Source organism: Ascaphus truei, chromosome 1 (assembly GCF_040206685.1).
Source record: "Ascaphus truei isolate aAscTru1 chromosome 1, aAscTru1.hap1, whole genome shotgun sequence".
Classification (NCBI taxonomy): Eukaryota; Metazoa; Chordata; class Amphibia; order Anura; family Ascaphidae; genus Ascaphus; species Ascaphus truei.
In genome coordinates, this window is record NC_134483.1 from 218,544,024 (window position 1) to 218,563,910 (window position 19,887).

The following is a 19,887-nucleotide window of genomic DNA, read 5'->3' on the forward strand; positions in this document are numbered from 1 at the left end:
TCACTGCCACTGCAATATAATGTAGGTTCCTATTTATATGCAGTCTATAAACAGACACAAATACATATTGTGATTAATATGTCGGGGTTCGCTCATCTTCCATAATTTTAGAAATGTCATACACCAAGGGGGACAAAATTCTGGGCGCCTCAGATGTATCCCCTGGAGCCTAAAACTGTGCGTTGCTTACTGACTTGTCAGTCACCGCCATTACCGGCAACAGCGCCTCCCCAGCTTCATGCCTGTTGCTGCTTTGCGGCGGTGACTGACAGCTACTTAATGTGGAGCATGGTGGGCGGGGGTAGGAGGAGAGAGTGAGTGGAAAAGGCCGGAGTGAGGACTGGGGGCTGAAGCGAATCAGTGTGAGCCAGGACTCTGATATCACACTGTGTCAGAGGGAAGAGTGTGTCTAAGTGTATGTGTCACAGATTATGGGTGGGTATCCAAAAGGCTTCACAACCCAATGTATCAAAATGCGGTATTTTATATTTTAGTCCACCCACACTCATTTCTCTTTCCCTTTGTTCTGTCTATCTAATACATATTATTTGAATTCAATATTGCATTCATCCCCACCAGACAGTCGAAGGTCACCTCATGCATTTAAGTACAATTGACCAAACTGCTTTGGAAACATTAAATTACCCATGCTGCATTTGTGTGGTGCTTTGCAACTTGTCATAAAGAGCATATCCCAGCACAGGGACAAAGATCTGTAATTCACCAGGCATAGTTGCTTCACTTAATTGTAATACCTGCCAGCAATTTTGTTTTTATTACTTCAGAGAAATATAGTTAACGGGTCGTTTTTTTCAGCTCTCGAAAAGAAGGGCTCCAATTCATTCTGAATCTTTAAATAAATTCTTTACATACTTGATCTCTGCATCTTGAGATGTTCAGTTATATGTGTACCCTTAATCAGCCACTGTAGAAACGTTTGTATGTTGTATGGGGCACAATGGATTTTAGGTTTTTAGGATGAAATGTGAAAAGGTGCAGTAGGAAGCATACTAGAAATAAACCGTTCCACCAGTTAAATGGTGACAGGGTAATTAATATATCAGTGTTGATGGCTGTGTTCTTTCACCTTGTTGACATATATGTATAATTAAAGGGGTCTGCACCTTTAAAGACATGCAAAAAGGTAAAAATGTGATCTAGGTTAATGGCCCTCAAATACCGAAGAGTGAAATATTTATTAGTCGATGCTATACTCGTGTGTCCTGCATAATCTAGCTACCGGTATTCAAAATGTAACTTTTTATGTTTTTATGTATCTGTCTTAAAATAATAAATTAGATGTGTCATATGGATTTCAGTTAAAAGTTTTGGTTGTGTTATATTATAATTACATACGGAACATGGTTTAAACCCCTAACAATAAAAAAAATGCGGCACCATAAAGCTATAGAGGGTGTGACTGCATACTTTCTACTTTCCAAAAGACTCTTCGGCTTAAAATGCGAAGCCCAAAACAAATTACCCAAACTCTCCAATAATTACATGTGCTGAGTCTCGTTCCCTATTCCACTCCAAAGACAAAGAGACAACGGGAGAAAAGGAATTTTCGGTTGGTTATTACAGAGGCTTAGTGGAACAGGGACCACACAAAATCTGCATGGTAGAGTTGGTTTAGTTCTGTATTGTGGTCCTACTTGAGTTGCATGTCTATTTTCTGTAACAATAAAGAGCTTGAGTTGCTGGAAATACAAAATAGCATCTTATTAAGAGGCTCGCATCACATTGTTCTCTGAAATATAAGGCGTTTAGGAAAAGTCTCTGAGGCACATTTTGAAATGCAGTTTGTAGTCTGACTACAGTGCTATATATTCCTGTTATTTCGGCATAATTTCATTGTCACCAAGTAGGATAAGCAGGTTTTGTTATTCCTGTACATGAGTTATAACACAGGGATTTTTTACCTGGCTCCACTTCCTCTTCTTTTATAAGCATCTCTCGAGCAAAACACGGAAAGGAAAGAATAGCAGATGGTTTATCAAAAAGCAGAGGCTGCTTTCTCATTTCGATCTGTCCTATATATCAATGCAAATATCACTGAACAGGTAGCTTATGGGATCCCCAGAGACTGTTTACAGTAAAGGTTACAACCAGAATCGATCGTCTTGAGCCGCTTCCAATTTCAGCTTGGGCTGTTCGTCTTCACTGCCCGAAGCGGCAGCATCTCATTAGCAGTGCATTTATTAAGGTTGCATGTCTTGGGTTAAGAAGCAGGGAACTAACCTGTTTAAATATTTGTTTTTTATCCTGCCTTCAGGCCTGAGCCGGTGTCTTAGTGATGGACACCCTGAGCATCTGGGCTCTTGTTTAATGCTGTCGATGGCGTTCCAGAACCCTTCATGGAAAATGCTGCAATGTGAAAGAACTCTAAATATGAGTATATACTTCCAGAAAGTCACTCTGCCTTCAACTTTGTGAATAGAGACAAAAAATATCAGTGGTGGACAAAATGATAAAATACTTAGGGGCCATCCAGAATGTTTAGGAGCCAGTGTTTTGTGGTGCAGGAGGGGAAGGGCAACAGAAGATTGAAGAAATGTTAATATTTAAATAAATGGTTAGCATACTGTATAGCTATGAGTACCTGTGCTGTAAAACTATGTTCAGACTTCAAAGACCAACTCTGCTGAGATTTTGGTCAATTCCATGTTGAACGGTCTTGCATCACATCCGCTATGCAATACATTTTCAGCCTTTCCATCAAAAGAACGGGCTAAATAATCCATATTGTGTATCATATGCCAACCTAACTTCTCAGACACTGCCTTGCAGATAAGGATTGATCAGCTGCGCATGGAACTTGTCTATCTCCATTTAGCTAGCCAGACGTTGAATGGGGCAGACGGATGTTAACATTTTTATTGGTGACATTTTTCACCAGGCTTGATTTATTAGACTTATTACACTGCCAAATGTTTGTCAACAGTGACGTTTTATAGAGATTCAGGCAAGAATATTAGGGCAACTGAATACTAGCAAAATCTGTAATTTTGCTTCATGGAGACCAAAACGTGTTTGTTTGGAATGTAAATCAGGCGAGGAGAAATATTTAAGTGCATATATACCACAGCATGTCTTTCTTATAACCACTAAACCGTAATCTGTCATTGCTATGCCCCCTCACCTTGCAACAGCTTTGTAGCAGTTGACAAATAATACCCAAAACCAGTGGTTGTGCTATACTCATAATACATTCAAATGCTTACTTTATGTTTTTAGCATCGGTTTGTATGACTTTGTCAGTGACCTTTTGGAAATTAATTGTACAGTAGAGATATGGGAAACTATCCAAAATGCAGTCACAACATTTTTAGTGTTTCCAATCTTGCTTCCTTGTGAAACGTTTTGCCAAGCCTCGAGGGGCTAATAACGTTGTGAAATTAGTCTTAGATTGTATCATTTCGCCAGCTTTCAGCAAAATAGCAACACAGTGAGCAGAATAGGGTGTACGGGTTCTATTTATAGTCTCTGCCAGGTATGGAAATATCCCAGATGCCTAAAATATTGCACTTGTGTTGCAGCACAGGCTGCAGGATCAGGCGCGCTGAGACAGCCGTGGTGGTGACTGACAGGTCAGCCAGCGCAGCTTAGGGAGGAGGGCGGGGGAATCAGAGAGGGGTGGCAGAGGCGCGTGAGGGCTGAGGGAAGGAGCGAGGCGGAGAGCTCCAGGACTCTGCTCTCACAGCCCTGAAGGATGACAGGGAGGGTGCTGGAGTGGTGTTTTGGTGCATGGGTGAGCAAACTTTATATGCCGAGCCCCCCCTTTTCATCCATGAAATTTCTCGGGCCCCCCCTGCCTGATGTAATCAAAATCACATGGAAAAAAAACCAACACATATTGTATTTTCAGGCGGCTGCCGCATGACGCCAGTACACGTGAGCTGGTTCAGCCAATGAGGGCGAACCAGCTTCGTGACGCCCCCTCCACGCCCCCGCCACGTGTCTACAATCTTCTGCAGCCAAGTTCACAAATCGCTTGGGCTGCAGGACTGCGCGTGGTGGCGTGCTTGTACGTATGTGGCCGCGCAGGGACCATAATCCCAGCCTTAGGCTGCGCTTATAGTGACAGCGATGCGACATCGCATCAAAACAAATGCATTGCCACCGTCGCATGTGCTTATAGTAAGCGCGACGCGACGGAGCAACAGCTTGGTCATGATTGCTGGAAGTCATCTCAATTTGATTTTTTCCAGCGACTGTAGCGACTGTAGCCAGCACTATAAGTGTAGCCTTATTCTCACATTCCTTGCTGAAGAGCATTTCACTTATCATAACATTTGGAGCTGTAACATGTTTATGAGATGTCCCATGCAGGCAGTATACAGGCAGTCATCGTTTTACAACGCTTCGTTTAAAATGAATGGCTTATCCAACGCTATGCAATGCATACCTATGTTCATTTTTACAACGCCACAACGGCTTATCCAACGCTCTTACGACGCTTTGCAACGTTGAGTATGTGTGTGTATATATACACATATACACATAAACAACGTTGCAAAGCGTCATAAGAGCATATATATATATATAATATTATACTATATAATATTATATTATACTATATAATATATTATTTATTATGTTATATTATATATATAATACAGTATATACACTATATAATTTATGTGTGTGCTGCATATCTTATTGCCTGCGTAAAATATTTGGTGTATATTAGTGTTAAAAATGCCTTCAGGAGCGGAACCTTTCATTTAAACAGTGTTCCTATGGGAAAACGTGTTCCGCTTTACAACGTTTCGCTATCCAACGCCATTTTGAGTAACGCATTGTGTCGGATAACCGAGGACTGCCTGTACTTGTATTGGATCACTATCTGTTTATTTTATTGTTTGTTGGTATCTGGTAATATCGGTATTTGTTTTTTCTGGTGGACTGTCAATATCAGAAAGGTAATCCATTTGGGGGGGGGGGATTCATCCATGTCTGTGCTACCTCCCTTCCCTCTCCCCCTCCCCTTTTTTTCCTTCCCCTCCCTTTTTTCCTTCTCCCATTTGCTTTCCCCAGTGTCATCCACTCCTACCTACCTACCAGTATTATGTATTATTTATTTATTTCGGTTTTCAATGTTGTGTTTTTTTACTTTTTTTAAATAATTTTATTACATTCATGGTATCATTGACATAAGCACAGTGGCAGCCTACCCTTTCATTTGTCAGCAGTGCAGACTGCAGAGTATCCCAGCGAATCTGGTAGCCAGCGGAGGAGTGCAGGCCCAAAGCACTTTGCAGGGCAGACGCCGAAAGGAGGGGCGTTTGATGTCACAGCGCTGGGGTGTGCTCCTCCCCTGGCCTCTTCAGAACCATTTCTCCTCAGCCGCCGTACCTCCGCAGCCCCTGGGCGTGCGCGTTCACACACCATGATGTTGGCCGCCAGCACCGATGCGCCCTCCCTCCCGTGCGCCCGTCTGTCCTACTTCCCATGTGCCCGCCTGCCCTCCCTCCTATGCGCCCACCTGCCCTACTTCCCGTGCGCCCACCTGCCCTAACTCCCATGCGCCCGACGTGCACAGCATGTTTCAACGGCTGCCGACCCGCGCACACCAGGTTTCGCCGCCTATGCCCCCCCTTAACAATCTTGCACCCCCCCATGTGGGGCGCGCCCCCCACTTTGTGCACCGCTGTTCTAGTGAGTGTGTGTGTGTGTGTCAGTAAATATATCGCAGAAACATACAGCCACACACATACTCTGACATATAGAGCTGCTGATGGTGGGAGTAGGAGTAGTCACGCTCTCCCTTCCCTCTCCACTCCTCAAAAAAACTCTACGCTTAAATTTTTTTTTCTGGCTCCTACGTTTTAACAATTTTGGTCCACACTTTTCTCAGCATGAAGCGAATAAAGCAATTTTAGAAAACTTTTGCAAATTAGCATATTAAGTGAAATTGATTTGCACATTGACTTAATGCTTGCATATCACTTGCAAACTGATGAGGATGTTATTTTTCCTGGTGGAAAAAGGGCATATTTTGCCTCTTTCGTGTGTTTATGTTGAATATTCGAATTGAGATGGGTGTGTGGGACCATACTTCCTACTGCCCTAATGAAGTCCCCAAATGCTTCTTTCACTCGTTGCTAATATATATTCACATTGGCTTCTTCTCCCCTTTTTATAAATGCCATTCCAAAGAGTGCACTTTGTAGACATATGTGTCTACTTAAGGCCGCGGCCCCAGTGCCTTCTACATCGCACAAACACCGCCCCTCAATGGGGCTGGGCCCAGTAAGTACCTTCGCGCGGAAGGTGCAGCCGCACTGTACTACAATTTTTCCAAAAAACAATGAAATTGAATGTAGAAGTTGCGACGAAGAGGTGGCCACGCCCCCGCCGGTGGTTCAGCCAATAAGGGTGAACCAGCCGCGTGAGGTCATGCCCCCATGCCCCCAGCCCCCCGCTGGCCTAACTAAGTATTCAAAGGGTAACATAAAGGAGGGATAACAAAAATATACAATACTTAGGAGCCACCCAGCATTTTTAGGAGCTCTGTGTCGCTGTGTGTCACTGACTCACAGGCATTCTCTCACTCATAGACTCTCCGGCCACAGTGTGCATTGAGAGCAGAGGCAGGCAGAGTACTATAGCGCGCCAACTAGCTCGTTCCCCAACCCTCACCTCTGCTCACCCTCTCCCCCGCAATACTGACGAAGTGGCGTGGTGGTGATTGACAGGTCAGTCATCACTGCGCAGGTGCCAGGGAGAAAATTTTAGGCCACCAGGCACCCATGATTTTTCCATCCCTGCCATAAAGTCAAAATGATTCCTTCCATATTGACTGCATGCCTATCTAGTAAGGGCCTTGAACCACAGTATGCTGCTCTACAATTTCTTACTGAGCTGTATTTGTCAAGCACGCTGAGACGTGATGCCTCTGTTGCTTGTGATATTTATGGTACTAGAGTGACTGCTGTGATGCTCACATATTGCACAGGTAGCAAGGCCTTTGGGTTCCTTCTAAAAGGCATGGGGGCAATTTTAATCCAGGAGGAATAAAGTAAATCATGCTTCAATTTCATTTTCAACCGTGCTTATTGAAGCTTTTTTTTTTTTTTTTAGAAATTTGTTTTAGTAGCTGCGGAAATATAAAACTACCATGAAATTAGGATCTTTTCAGTTCACAGTGTTTGCTTTGATGACTGATACACTAATCCTTCGTATCCAATGTTTTATTCCATGTTCACATTTGTCCTGTGCTTCTACCATATGCCACATGCATATTTGCCATTGATTTGGAATAAAGTCATAATATAATAGGATGACATTGTCTAATAAAACTAATCACGAGGTTCATTAATCACAAATTAATTCGATTAAATAGGTAACATCTTAATTGGTCAAACCCATAAAGTTGGTAATCTTTATCTCCAGAACAAGCATTAGAATAAGATAACCATGCAAAATGCAAAATGAATGTCCTTTAAAAAAAAATAGAAAATAAAAAATAACACAGACAGATGTGTCGTGACTAGGTGTGAGAAACTGAAAGATCTGTTTGTACTGCATTCAATGTATCTGTCTGTTCCACAATATGTGTATTCTTAACTTGTTGACAGTATTAACTTGTTGACATACATAAGGAAGCAACACCCTTAGGGAAGGCTATATTTTATGTTTATACAAATGCAAATACATAAATAGACATTACATTTAACAATTCACTTGCTCCTGAATAATATTGCAACAGTGTACATCATTTTATAGCTAACGTTTACGACAGCTGAGTGGAGAACATATATATCTATACTATATGTATAACAGTGGTACATTATGCAGACATATTCAACCCCCCTCTCCCCCACCCACACACCCAGCATATTTTTCACATTATATTGGCACCTGAGTGCAGGGCCACTGACAGGGGGAGAGCTAGGACAACTGTCCCAGGCCCGGCGACTGCGGTGGGGCCTGGCCGGCTAGTGCTGAAGTTGGGCCCAACCAGAGTACAGGCCCAACATCCGCGTCCAGCCTTCACTGAAGCCCCACGTGCGGCGTAAGTTGGGCCCGTCTTGAAGTCAGGCTGAACTTCTGCATGCGCCCGCAGGATTCGCGTGGCAAAGGAGGCCTCCTCACAAGGTTACGTTGTGTGTTGGGTAGGGGGTTATTGTGTGTATTGGGGATGCAGGGGTTATTATGTGTATTGGGGAGATGGGGTTATTATGTGTATTGGGGATGCAGGGGTTATTATGTGTATTGGGGAGATGGGGTTATTATGTGTATTGGGGATGCAGGGGTTATTATGTGTATTGGGGAGATGGGGTTATTATGTGTATTGGGGAGATGGGGTTATTATGTGTATTGGGGATGCAGGGGTTATTATGTGTATTGGGGAGATGGGGTTATTATGTGTATTGGGGATGCAGGGGTTATTATGTGTATTGGGGAGATGGGGTTATTATGTGTATTGGGGAGATGGGGTTATTATGTGTATTGGGGAGATGGGGTTATTATGTGTATTGGGGAGATGGGGTTATTGTGTGTATTGGGGAGATGGGGTTATTGTGTGTATTGGGGAGATGGGGTTATTGTGTGTATTGGGGAGATGGGGTTACTGTGTGTATTGGGGAGATGGGGTTATTATGTGTATTGGGGAGATGGGGTTATTATGTGTATTGGGGAGATGGGGTTATTATGTGTATTGGGGAGATTGGGTTATTATGTGTATTGGGGAGATGGGGTTATTATGTGTATTGGGGAGATGGGGTTATTATGTGTATTGGGGAGATGGGGTTATTATGTGTATTGGGGAGATGGGGTTATTATGTGTATTGGGGAGATTGGGTTATTATGTGTATTGGGGAGATGGGGTTATTGTGTGTATTGGGGAGATGGGGTTATTGTGTGTATTGGGGAGATGGGGTTATTGTGTGTATTGGGGAGATGGGGTTATTGTGTGTATTGGGGAGATGGGGTTATTATGTGTATTGGGGAGATGGGGTTATTATGTGTATTGGGGAGATGGGGTTATTATGTGTATTGGGAAGATGGGGTTATTGTATGACGTGGGGAAGGTTGGAAGTGTAAACTCTAGTCCTGGGACTCTGGAAAGCAGTTTGCGGCCCTGCCTTAGCGTACCCCACAACACTTTCAAATCAGACTTTACATGTAGAATCTACAAAAACTACTCCAAAGTGATAAAGTTAGAAAATATATATAAAATATAAAGAAGTAAGATTTACAGAGAAAAACAGATTAATCTAAAGTTGCATAAGTATTCAACCCCTTTGCTACTGCAGCCCTAAATCAGCTCAGGTGCAAAAGAATTGTTTAAAAGGTCACAAAATTAGTGAAATGGTTCAGCCTGCGTATAATTAAAATGGTTTAATTTATAGATAATTTCCCTTAGGTATATAAAGACTTTCAAGCTGCAACTCACATAGTGATCCAACAAAGCAACCATGAAGACCAAGGAGCTTTCTAAACATGTCAGGGATAAAGTGGTAGAGAGACACACCGTAGGAGAAGGGTACAGGACAATTTCAAAAATGCTAATTATCCCTCTCAGTACAGTGGAGCCCATCATTAACAAGTGAAATATATATCATACCACCCAGACACTACCCAGATCAGGCCGCCCTCCAAAATTAAGCAGACGGGCAAGCAGGAAACTGGTTTGGGATGTCACTCTGACGCCAACAATTACCTCGAGAGGTCTGCAAAGTTCTGTTTCTGAGATGGGAGTTCCCACATCAACAATAAGCCCGTCCCTACAAAAAGATGGCTGTATGGACGGGTGGCAAGAAACTAACCATTATTCTAAAAGACTCATCTTCAATCTAATATGGAGTTTGTGAAGCAGATAGATACTGCACATGTTGAAAGGGGTTTTGAGATCAGACAAGACAAAGATTTTACTTTTTGATCTAAATGCCAAGTATTAAGTCTGGCGCAAGCCCAACATTGCACATCACCCAGTCAACACCATCCCAGCTGTCGAGCGTGGTGACAAAATCATGTTAAGAGGTACGTCTCTTTAGCAGGTACTGGGAAGCTTATCAGGATAGAGGAAAGAAGGGATGGAAGCAAATTGTAGGCGAATCCTTGAGGAAATTCACATTTCCGCAGGACAATGACCTAAAGCACAAAGCGACACTGGAGTGGTTGAACATGAAGAGAATTAATGTTTTTGAGTGGCCCAGTCAAATTCCTGACTTGAATCCAATCAAACATTTTTGGCGAGACTTGGAAGGTTGCAGTTCATCGACGATCCCACAAAAACTCAAATCAAAACTGGATCAATTTTCCCTTGAAGAATGAGCAAAACTGTCACTATCGTACTGTGCAAACCTACAGTAGTAGAGACCTAGTCAAAAAGACTCAGCAGTTATTGCTGCAAAAGGTGCTTCTACCAAGTACTGACTTAAAGCTGCCGTTCAAGCTCCCGTTTTTTTTTTTTTTTTTAGTTTACTTCAATAGTTTCATGTGGGCAATCTCTAATTACCTAAAGAACTGCATAGCTGCCGGTCAATTTGTTCTCCGTCTATTGATCGGCAAAGTTTGGCGACATCTTTAGATCTGGGGAATGTAAATGGTTGCTATAGGAACAAACATGTTTGTTAAACTAGAATACAAGAAAATTGGTTTTTCAAAGTTGTTGTTTTTTTTAAACAGAAAATGCTAAAATTATTTTTTCTTACTACAGAACTGATTTATTAAAAAAAAAACACACATGCAGGATATTGCTTGAACTGCAGCTTTAAGGTGCTGAATACAACCAGTACATTTCATTTTGTATATTTCCTTTGCTGACATTTAACCTCCTCCTCGTATAACAGTGTTAGGCTAAGGCCCCGCTCCCTCAGTCAGCGCGCCCGCACTGCAGACAGGCGGCGCACTGACAAGCAATTGACCACTATCTGTGATCTGTAGGGAGCGGCGGACGGGGGGGCGTTGTTTGAGCGGAGGGACCCGCTACTCTCCCCCTCCCTCCACATGCCCTCTGCTGCTCCCGTAAATCCCCCCCCCCCGCGCGGATGGCTGCAGCGGAGCTCAGATTCAGGGAGCGGGAGATACAAATGTTCTGCCTCTAGCTGGGCACACCTCCCTCCTCCCGAGCCGGCCAAAAGTTAACCACAAAAAAACCAAGGCACACACACAGCTTCCCTCCCTGCTCCCCTCCACTCACACAGGCACTCACACACAGGCAAATACACACGGGGGGTGGGAATCAGAACGGGGATCGGAGCAGAGGGGGGAAATCGGAACGGGGGGGGCGGGGGATCGGAGCAGAGGGGGAACACGGATTGGCTCCCTTGTGTGTCACATGACGCGACACTCTCCGAAACTACAAGCTCCTTGTAGCTCCGGCTGGCTGACGTGTCACAGTATGCAGTCAGCCATTCCGGAAGGAGCCAGAACGGAGGCAAGCAGCTGGTGGTCCGTGGCCACGCGCGCCGCCAGCTGCAGAGGGACCAAGGCCTTAATTGTAACCACTACAGTTTTGTAGCTTAGAATAGAAAAGTTTGTTTGAAAAACTGTGCAAACATTATTTGAAATTCAACAAAATGTGCCTATGTTGGTTGGGGTAAATACTTTTCAATACCACTGTATATGTATGAATATTATATATATATATATTGTTGTATGTGGTTATGGGGCAAGAGTCCCAAAAACAGTGCTCAATCTCGTTCAGAACTTCAGTAGATAATAAAAATCCTTATTTTGTTGTGGAGTCAGCCTATAACCATAACTAGGTATTGGACCCAGTGCTTAGTACATGAATCTATCACATATGACAAATAACATGAATGAGGGTTAACGTACCGTTACTTTGTAGGATTGCGCCCTACATGACCCTTGTGTTGCCGCACTGTTACCGGTCATCCAGTCTCAATGAAGGGAGACATACAATACTCACATATGGCTGTTCTCCTGTGCGTGCATCCACGCTCGGTGTGCAATATAACAGTAGGAAGGATCCGAAGATTCCAGCGGTGCACAGCTTGTAGAGATGAGAGGCCAGCAAGGTGTAGATTAAAAATGAAATTTTATTGAAAAAACATATGGTATGGGGGACACACTCTGACGCGTTTCGGACCTGCGTGGTCCTTAATCACAGCTCTATATATACCCCTAGAGCAGTGATAGGTTTAATCTGAAAATACCTTTTCTCATTATTGCTAAAGGTATTAATAGATAAGAAGATTACATGGGAAGCCATAAATATGTTTTCTGCCAAATGACACCAAGGCATCTGTTTAATAAGTGTCCTGAAACCTTGGGGCCACTTAGCCAGCATTTCATAAAAGATTGATATCTGTACATTTAAATATGAAAGAGGGAGTCTTTCCTCCCTATGTTTACTTTTAAGTCTGCTCTCCCTTGATTGCATTTTAAATGGCGTGTGTATTTATATTACAACATGACGAGTGCATGGTAATAAAAAACATGACTTCTCAATGTTGTACATTAGCTCAAGACAATAGAATGCCACAACCGCAACTACTGATGGAATTACAGTCCTTTATTCATCCCATTGGCATCAGAATTAACCCCATTTATTGATTTGTAGGTAACAAAGCTATTTATATCTAAATTTGCAGTGCATTATGGATTAATTTGGCAGTGAAGGGGTTATGCAGCTACTTTACTATTCCTGTTTCTTTTTGTTAATGTAATTGATTGAAATCGGACTGAAATACGTTACTTAAATAGTGCCAATGTAAAATTGATCAAACTGCAGCATTTTCGGGGTGAACAGCATTAGAGCGCATCGATAATGGCCTCCACCAAGAGTTGGAAAATAGATCTCCAAGGTTTACGCCTTTGCTGCCATATTAAAAGGGTTAAACATGAAAAGCCTCGTGAAAGGTAATCGGCCTACAGTGTGCATAGCAGACCTCTGTTTTTGTTCTTGAACCCTGTACGAGGAATGTGTTATCCCCCTCGTTTTGCTGATAGATGGTGGTAAAGCTTAAAGAAGATTCCTTAATCACAGTGTAAAGACAGAACGACATTGTGTGGCTCCAATGGTCTCATCCAGAGCAAAGAACATAGGGGCTGAAATCCTATTGTTTCCACTTGGGGGGTTTCCCTGTGGTAAATTTGCTGCAGGCCTTGATACATCATGTCCACAGTATTGTGTATCGTCACTTTTACTGGGTCAATTCGGTTGTCTGAATGTTTAGAGCCCAGCAGCAGAAGCAAAGTCACACAAGTTGAACCGAAACAGTTCAGACTTCATCAAGCAGCTTGTGGCACTGCAAACAGAGGCCTCACATATCCTGCAAACGGACAAGTAAACACATTTTGGACACATTCATTTGAAAAGGGGGTTCAGAGCTTTAAACAGGCTCAGCACACTTGTGTTGCACACCCAATCTTGAATGATGGCAAACTCCCCACTGGCTTTATTCTAAAACAATATTTTTGCAGGAAGCATCACACACCAGAGATTCAAAATGAGAGCAGAAAAAAAAACGCGTGTCTGTGAAATTCCCCTGGCAGATTAACACCTTGATCACTTCACACTTACAGCTGCTGGCACTTTGTTTCCTTAGCACAATGGCGTCCCACCAAGTCTATTTTAAAGTACAGATTTTGTATTGTTGTGCCTTGTAACAAGATATGTTATGCTTCCTTCATTCATTTTTACCTTTCTTCTTTAATATGTGGCCAGCTGCACAAATCTATCTATTTGGTCCTTTTTTTTTGTAAACAGAATTAGACATCAGTGTTTATTATACAATATCTTTTTGAGACCTTCGATGCTGAATATTTGGAAGAGTTCTCCGATTTCTTCTGAGCAGTAACCAAGATCGTGTTGTACTTTGCGGTGATCTACTATTAATGCATTCATCTACTTTGTCGTTTCTTTATATTTTAAGAACGGAATATTACCCTCCAGGCATTGAATAGTTGAGCAAATATGAATTTTTAAAAAATTATTATTTAAATTTATGTATGCAGTCCCAAAACATAAATTAATTTTATTCGCCCGTAACATTGTTTTCCCCTTGGGCAGAAGTCACGATCATTCTCCAGCGTGTTGTCCAATTTATTACCTATGAAAAATCCATTTGCAGCTTTTCATACTTGAGCCCATTTTGTATATTAACTTTTTTTTCTTTTCAAACTTTTACAGGTTGAAAAAGTAAAGTAAAGTCTTCGAGCTAAACTACTATGAGGTCAGAAGCTTTGCTGCTATATTTCACGATACTACACTTTGCTGAGGCTGGATTCCCAGAAGATTCTGAGCCGATCAGTATTTCGCATGGCAACTGTAAGTATAGCATGTCTTTAAGATCTTAGGCTACGGCCCCAGTGCCTGCGCTGCACGCACGCCTGCCAGGCTGGCGTCACGTGCAGCAGAGTCCCCGAGTGCAGGGGGAAAGACAGGGGGGCGTGGCCGTGACGTCACCCGGCAGGATCGCCCTCATTGGCTGAACCGGCAGGGGCGTGGCCTAGCGTTCTATCGCGAGTCTTGCTCTCAATTCTCTTGAGAGCAGGAGTTTCTTTCGGCGCAGCACGGCGGCCTCCCCCCCCTCGCAGCGGGCCCGGACCCATTGTGGAGGGCTCTTGTCCCTGCAGCGTCTGCAACAGCGGGCGCTGCAGTAGCCAGCGGGGACCTGGCCTTAAACGGGTCGGACTGCCAGCTGAAAACAGCACCACATAAATGAAAGGAATTGCTCTTGGTCTGTTTTTTTTTTTTGCACCCCAGTTACAGACACAGTTTTTGTAGCTTGTGAATTTTTGATACATTTTTGATAAATACTGCTCTTAGGCCACCATTTAAATGTATCTCTATATTATATCTGTATTTATATAGCACCCACATTGTACTCAATGCTTTACAAAATAAACAATACAGCACAGGGAATTATAATAAGTGCAGCAAACAAGATCAGACCGTAGGAAAGGAAATCCCTGCGCCGAAGAGCTTACAATGTAAGTGTTAAATATAGTGAGCCGGTGGGTTACACAGTGGTAATCTATTAACTTCCATTGACGCAAATAGAAATTGATCAATTGTTACCTGTAGATTATCTTATCAAAATATTGGATAGGTGGGTTGGTCTTACTATACGAGTGTGGATGACATCTCTAAAAGGACCTGAAGCATCAGTGCTATCTTTACCTATGTGGCAACAGTGTGTGTTGTGTGTGTGTGTCCTTCCTGGGGTTAATATGCCTTCCTGTTTATTTCACCCTCAGGTAAGTGCACCTACTTTTTTTCCTCTAAAGCCTGAACATTATCCCCCCACTGTTGCCACATTCTATAGCTAAAGATAGCACTGATGCTTCCGGTCCTTTCAGAAAGTTCATCCACACGTACAGTAAAACTAACCCGACTGTCCAATATTGTGAAAAGATCATCATTGTACTATTTTTAGAACTACGTATTTTTTAAACGATTCAACATTTTATATGTTTGAGGTACTGTACAGTCCTGCCCACATCCAAGTGATGGAAACAGTCAAATTGTTAAACTGCTTCTTTTCGTTGTAGGATTAACAATGGTTTTCTAATTTAGTTGGAGAGAAAAAATGTATAAAAACATGTGTTTTTTTCATAGGACACAAATACGGAAATGTTTTTACGATACTATACATTTTTACTATTTCTAATACTGTTACAGTACATTAGATCATGGGTGCACAACTCCAGTCCTCAAGCCCTCCAAAAAGTCAGGTTTTTACAATATCCCTGCTTCAGCACAGGGGAATCAATCAGTCCCTTATTCAGCACAGGTGGCTCAATCAGTCCCTGCTTCAGCACAGGTGACTCAAGCCTCTGATTGAACCACCTATGCTGAAGCTGGGATATCCTGAAAACCTGACCTTGTTGGGGTGGGGGGGCTTGAGAACTGGAGTATATCACCCCTGAATCAGATGGTTTAAATAAATTGACTTTGTCACTTTAAGTAGACCCTGGATTCTCAAAACAGGGCTTTTCTGAAATCCACCCCACCAGAGCATTACAAATTGTTACGGATGAAAGGGAATCTGCAGGGACTGATATTTTGTGTGATCCACAGTCATTCATTAGCTCTGCTTTTTATTTCAAGAAAGCTGTCTTGTTGTACAAATGAGTCCACATGGAATAACCAGGCAAAATAAGATGTGGCATTACTTTATTAAACCAATATTTGCTGCATCTACCTTTTATCATGTGCAGTGTAAGGTCCAGGTGGTTTTGGAACATTCTATGTATGTAAAATATTTCCCAACCTGCAAAGAATCCAGCCTAACAGACCTGCATCTAAAGTGCTTTTCTGAACATGGGATAATCTCTTGGCATATCCACTGCTAATCTCCTCTAGTAACCTTCTTAAGAGCTATAGTTACTTAAGTGCATGACCAGTCCCCTACTTTTCAGTCTTATCTACCTGCAGCATAGATTTAGAGTTACTGGAGATTGTGCCTACCATCAGTCTCCAATACAATTCACAGTGCACATGTCTAGCATTTAAAAATATTGTTTGTTAGATCAGCACTTAATGTCACATTTGACCAAATCTGTGGATTTTTGATTACTCATTATTGAAGTGTTTTTTTTTTTTTTTTAATTGTTGACATGTTCATAACACAAAACAAGTTTATTTCAATTTTATGTAGAGTTTTTATAGAAATTTATTTGTGTGATGTTATTAGCAACAAGCTTTTTAAACATAATTTACTGATCAGGTCTGCCCTGCAGTGCAAAGTGATATGCACCTTAAAAAACAGGATATTCTAATGGTGATGAGTGTGGAAGTAGGGGTTACCAAGAGTTGCCAAGTCCAGTTCTCAAGGGCCACCAACAGGTCATATTTTAAGGATATCTCTGTCAGCACAATGAGTGGCTAGTTGGCCACCCCTGGGTTATACAGTTAGGGTTGTGTTTTTCAACCAGGGTTCCTAGGAACACTTGGGTTCCCCGGGCATCCCTAAAGGGTCCCTGCAATTTTCTGGCCATTTGAAAAGTGTATAAAATACAGAATGCAGAATGCGTCTGACCACAGGTTTGCTATTAGCGATGGTTGTGTGTTCCTCAGAATTTCACTTAGGGTTCTTAACCAAAAAAAGGTTGGAAACCACTGAGTTAGGGTAATAACACTTATGATGAATTGTGGCTCTATGTGGGGTCCAGAAAAAGAAAGTACACATTCTTTGAATTCTATGGTTTTACATATCAGGACATAATAACAATCAACTGTTCCGTAGTAGGTCTTAAAATTAGGTAACGACAACCTCAGATGAACAACAACACATGACATATTACACCGTGTCATGATTTATTTAATAAAAATAAAGCAAAAATGGAGAAGCCATGTGTGAAAAACTAAGCACACCTTATGATTCAATAGCTTGTAGAACCACCTTTAGCAGCAATAACTTGAAGTAATCGTTTTCTGTATGACTTTATCAGTCTCTCACATCATTGTGGAGGAATTTTGGCCCACTCTTCTTTACAACGTTACTTCAGTTCATTGAGGTTTGTGGGCATTTGTTTATGCACAGCTCTCTTAATGTCCAGTCACAGCATTTCAATCAGGTTGAGGTTTGGACTTTGACTGGGCCATTGCAACACCTTGATTCTTTTCTTTTTCAGCCATTCTGTTGTAGATTTGCTGTTGTGCTTGGGATCATTATCCTGTTGTATTGCCCAATTTCGGCCAAGCTTTAGCTGTCGGACAGATGGCCTCACATTTGACTCTAGAATACTTTGGTATACAGAGGAGTTCATGGTCGACTCAATGACTGCAAGGTTCCCAGATCCTGTGGCTGCAAAACAAGCCCAAATCATCACCCCTCCACCACCGTGGTTGACGGTTGGTATGAGGTGTTTGTGCTGATATGTAGTGTTTGGTTTTCACCCAACGTGGCACTGTACATTATGGCCAAACATCTCCTCTTTGGTGTCGTCTGTCCAAAGGAAATTGTTCCAGAAGTCTTGTGGTTTGTTCAGATGCAACTTTGCAAACCTGAGCTGCGCTGCCATGTTCTTTTTAGAGAGAAGAGGCTTTCTCCTGGCAACCCTTCCAAACAAACCATACTTGTTCAGTCTTTTTCTAATTGTACTGTCATGAACTTTAACATTTAACATGCTAACTGAGGCCTGTAGAGTCTGAGATGTAACTCTTGGTTTTTTTGCAATTCTCTGAGCATTGCACGGTCTGACCTTGGGGTGAATTTGCTGGGGCGTCCACTCATGGAAAGATTGGCAATTGTCTTGAATGTTTTCCACTCTTGAATAAACTTTCTCACTGTAGAATGATGGACTTTAAATTGTTTGGAAATAGCCTTATAACCCTTCCCAGATTGATGGGAAGCAACAATTGCTTCTCTAAGATCATTGCTGATGTCTTTCCTCCTTGTCATTGTGTTAACACACACCTGAATGCTCCAGACCAGCAAACTGCTAAAACTTCGGCTTTTATATAGGTGGTCACACTTGCTGATGATCAATTAATCAAGGGCATTTAATTAGCTGCACCTGTCTGCTACTTGGCATCTTAATTCCTATGGATGTTAGTCCAGTTGCGATAGTGCAGAATAAATGAGTTCTTCAGTATTAGGTGATACCTTTTTTATTTGGACTAACAATTTATGTCATAGGACAAGCTTTGAGAGTTCTCCTCTCTTCCTCAGGTCGGCAATACTCAATATTGCCGACCTGAGGAAGAAAGGAGAACTCTTGAAAGCTTGTCCTATGACATAAATTGTGAGTCCAAATAAAAAAGGTATCAAATTAATGAAGGTGTATTAATGTTCTCATACAAAGCAAATAAAAAATTAATGTGAGAAGCGAATAAAAAAAGAACCACACACACACACACACACACACACACACACACACACACACACACACACACACACACACACACACACACACACACACACACACACACACACACACACACACACACACAAACACACACACACACACACACACACACACACACACACCAGGAAAATAACATTTTATTGCTGCCCTGATCATTTGATACTATATTTCAGATAATAAATATCAGAAGAACAGATAATAAATATCAGAAGAAAGGGCAGTCTTCAGTATGGAGAACATTATATATTGTAAATAAAAGAAAGGGGAGCATGTTGATCTCTTCCACCATGGAACAGCTCAATCCATACAATATTTCAAATGATCCCATTTTCAAATTCCTGACCATAAATCTTGAATAATTGTTGTGGAAGAAAAAACAATTTTGAGAAAGATGATCCCTGACACCCTTAAGCTCCTTAAAAAAAAAATCTGCAATGAATAAAAGGAAAACCGTGTGAAAGGACACAATGCCTGCAAGCGAAAACCTTCTGGAGGTAGTATTGTTTTCTAAAGGCCTTAGTGTCTTGAATTTCCAATTATGTGATATACTCATTGTTAGAATTCTAACAAATGTTAAGAAAAATGGTATCCATTAGATACAGCAGACCAGGGTATGTTACTGTTCTACTGTTGGTGTCAAATTGTCCAGACAAGTTTAACAGTTATGGTCTCAGTTTCTTTTCGCTCACCTTTTTTTTTTTTCCCCTCCCGTTTATCTTTGTTTTCTGCAAACAGATACAAAACAGTATCCGGTATTTGTGGGGCACAAACCAGGACGAAACAGCACGCAAAGGCATAAGATGGACATCCAGCAGATCATGATAATGAACCGGACTCTCTATATCGCTGCTAGGTTGGTAGTCTCCCTCTGATTGTCTTATTTACATTCGATTGGATGATCTAAATTAATTGAATGAAAAGTCCCCTCTTCTACAAAAGCGGTCGTGTTCCTTTCCTATGAAAGTGTTCATCAGTGTGTAAGAATGTTTTTGGGGAAAGTATATAAAGAGGGGGACAGTGGCAGATAGAGGTGAAATCTGAGATTATGTATATCCTGTGCTTCAGGAGCAGTTTAATGGGCAAAATCGTACC

The 19,887-nt window shown here is 42.0% G+C and overlaps 1 protein-coding gene across 4 annotated transcripts in view; it reads left to right on the forward strand.

Moving 5' to 3' along the window:
- The window catches only part of SEMA6A (semaphorin 6A), a 131,564-nt gene that overhangs the window by 41,317 nt on the left and 70,360 nt on the right, over positions 1 to 19,887 (forward strand). For all 4 annotated transcript variants that reach the window (XM_075601180.1, XM_075601196.1, XM_075601187.1 and 1 more), the window contains exons 2-3: positions 14,111 to 14,248; positions 19,531 to 19,648. In XM_075601180.1, coding sequence (XP_075457295.1) covers positions 14,149 to 14,248; positions 19,531 to 19,648 — 218 coding nt within the window. In that variant the 5' untranslated portion in view covers positions 14,111 to 14,148. The remainder of the gene's footprint in view (positions 1 to 14,110; positions 14,249 to 19,530; positions 19,649 to 19,887) is intronic.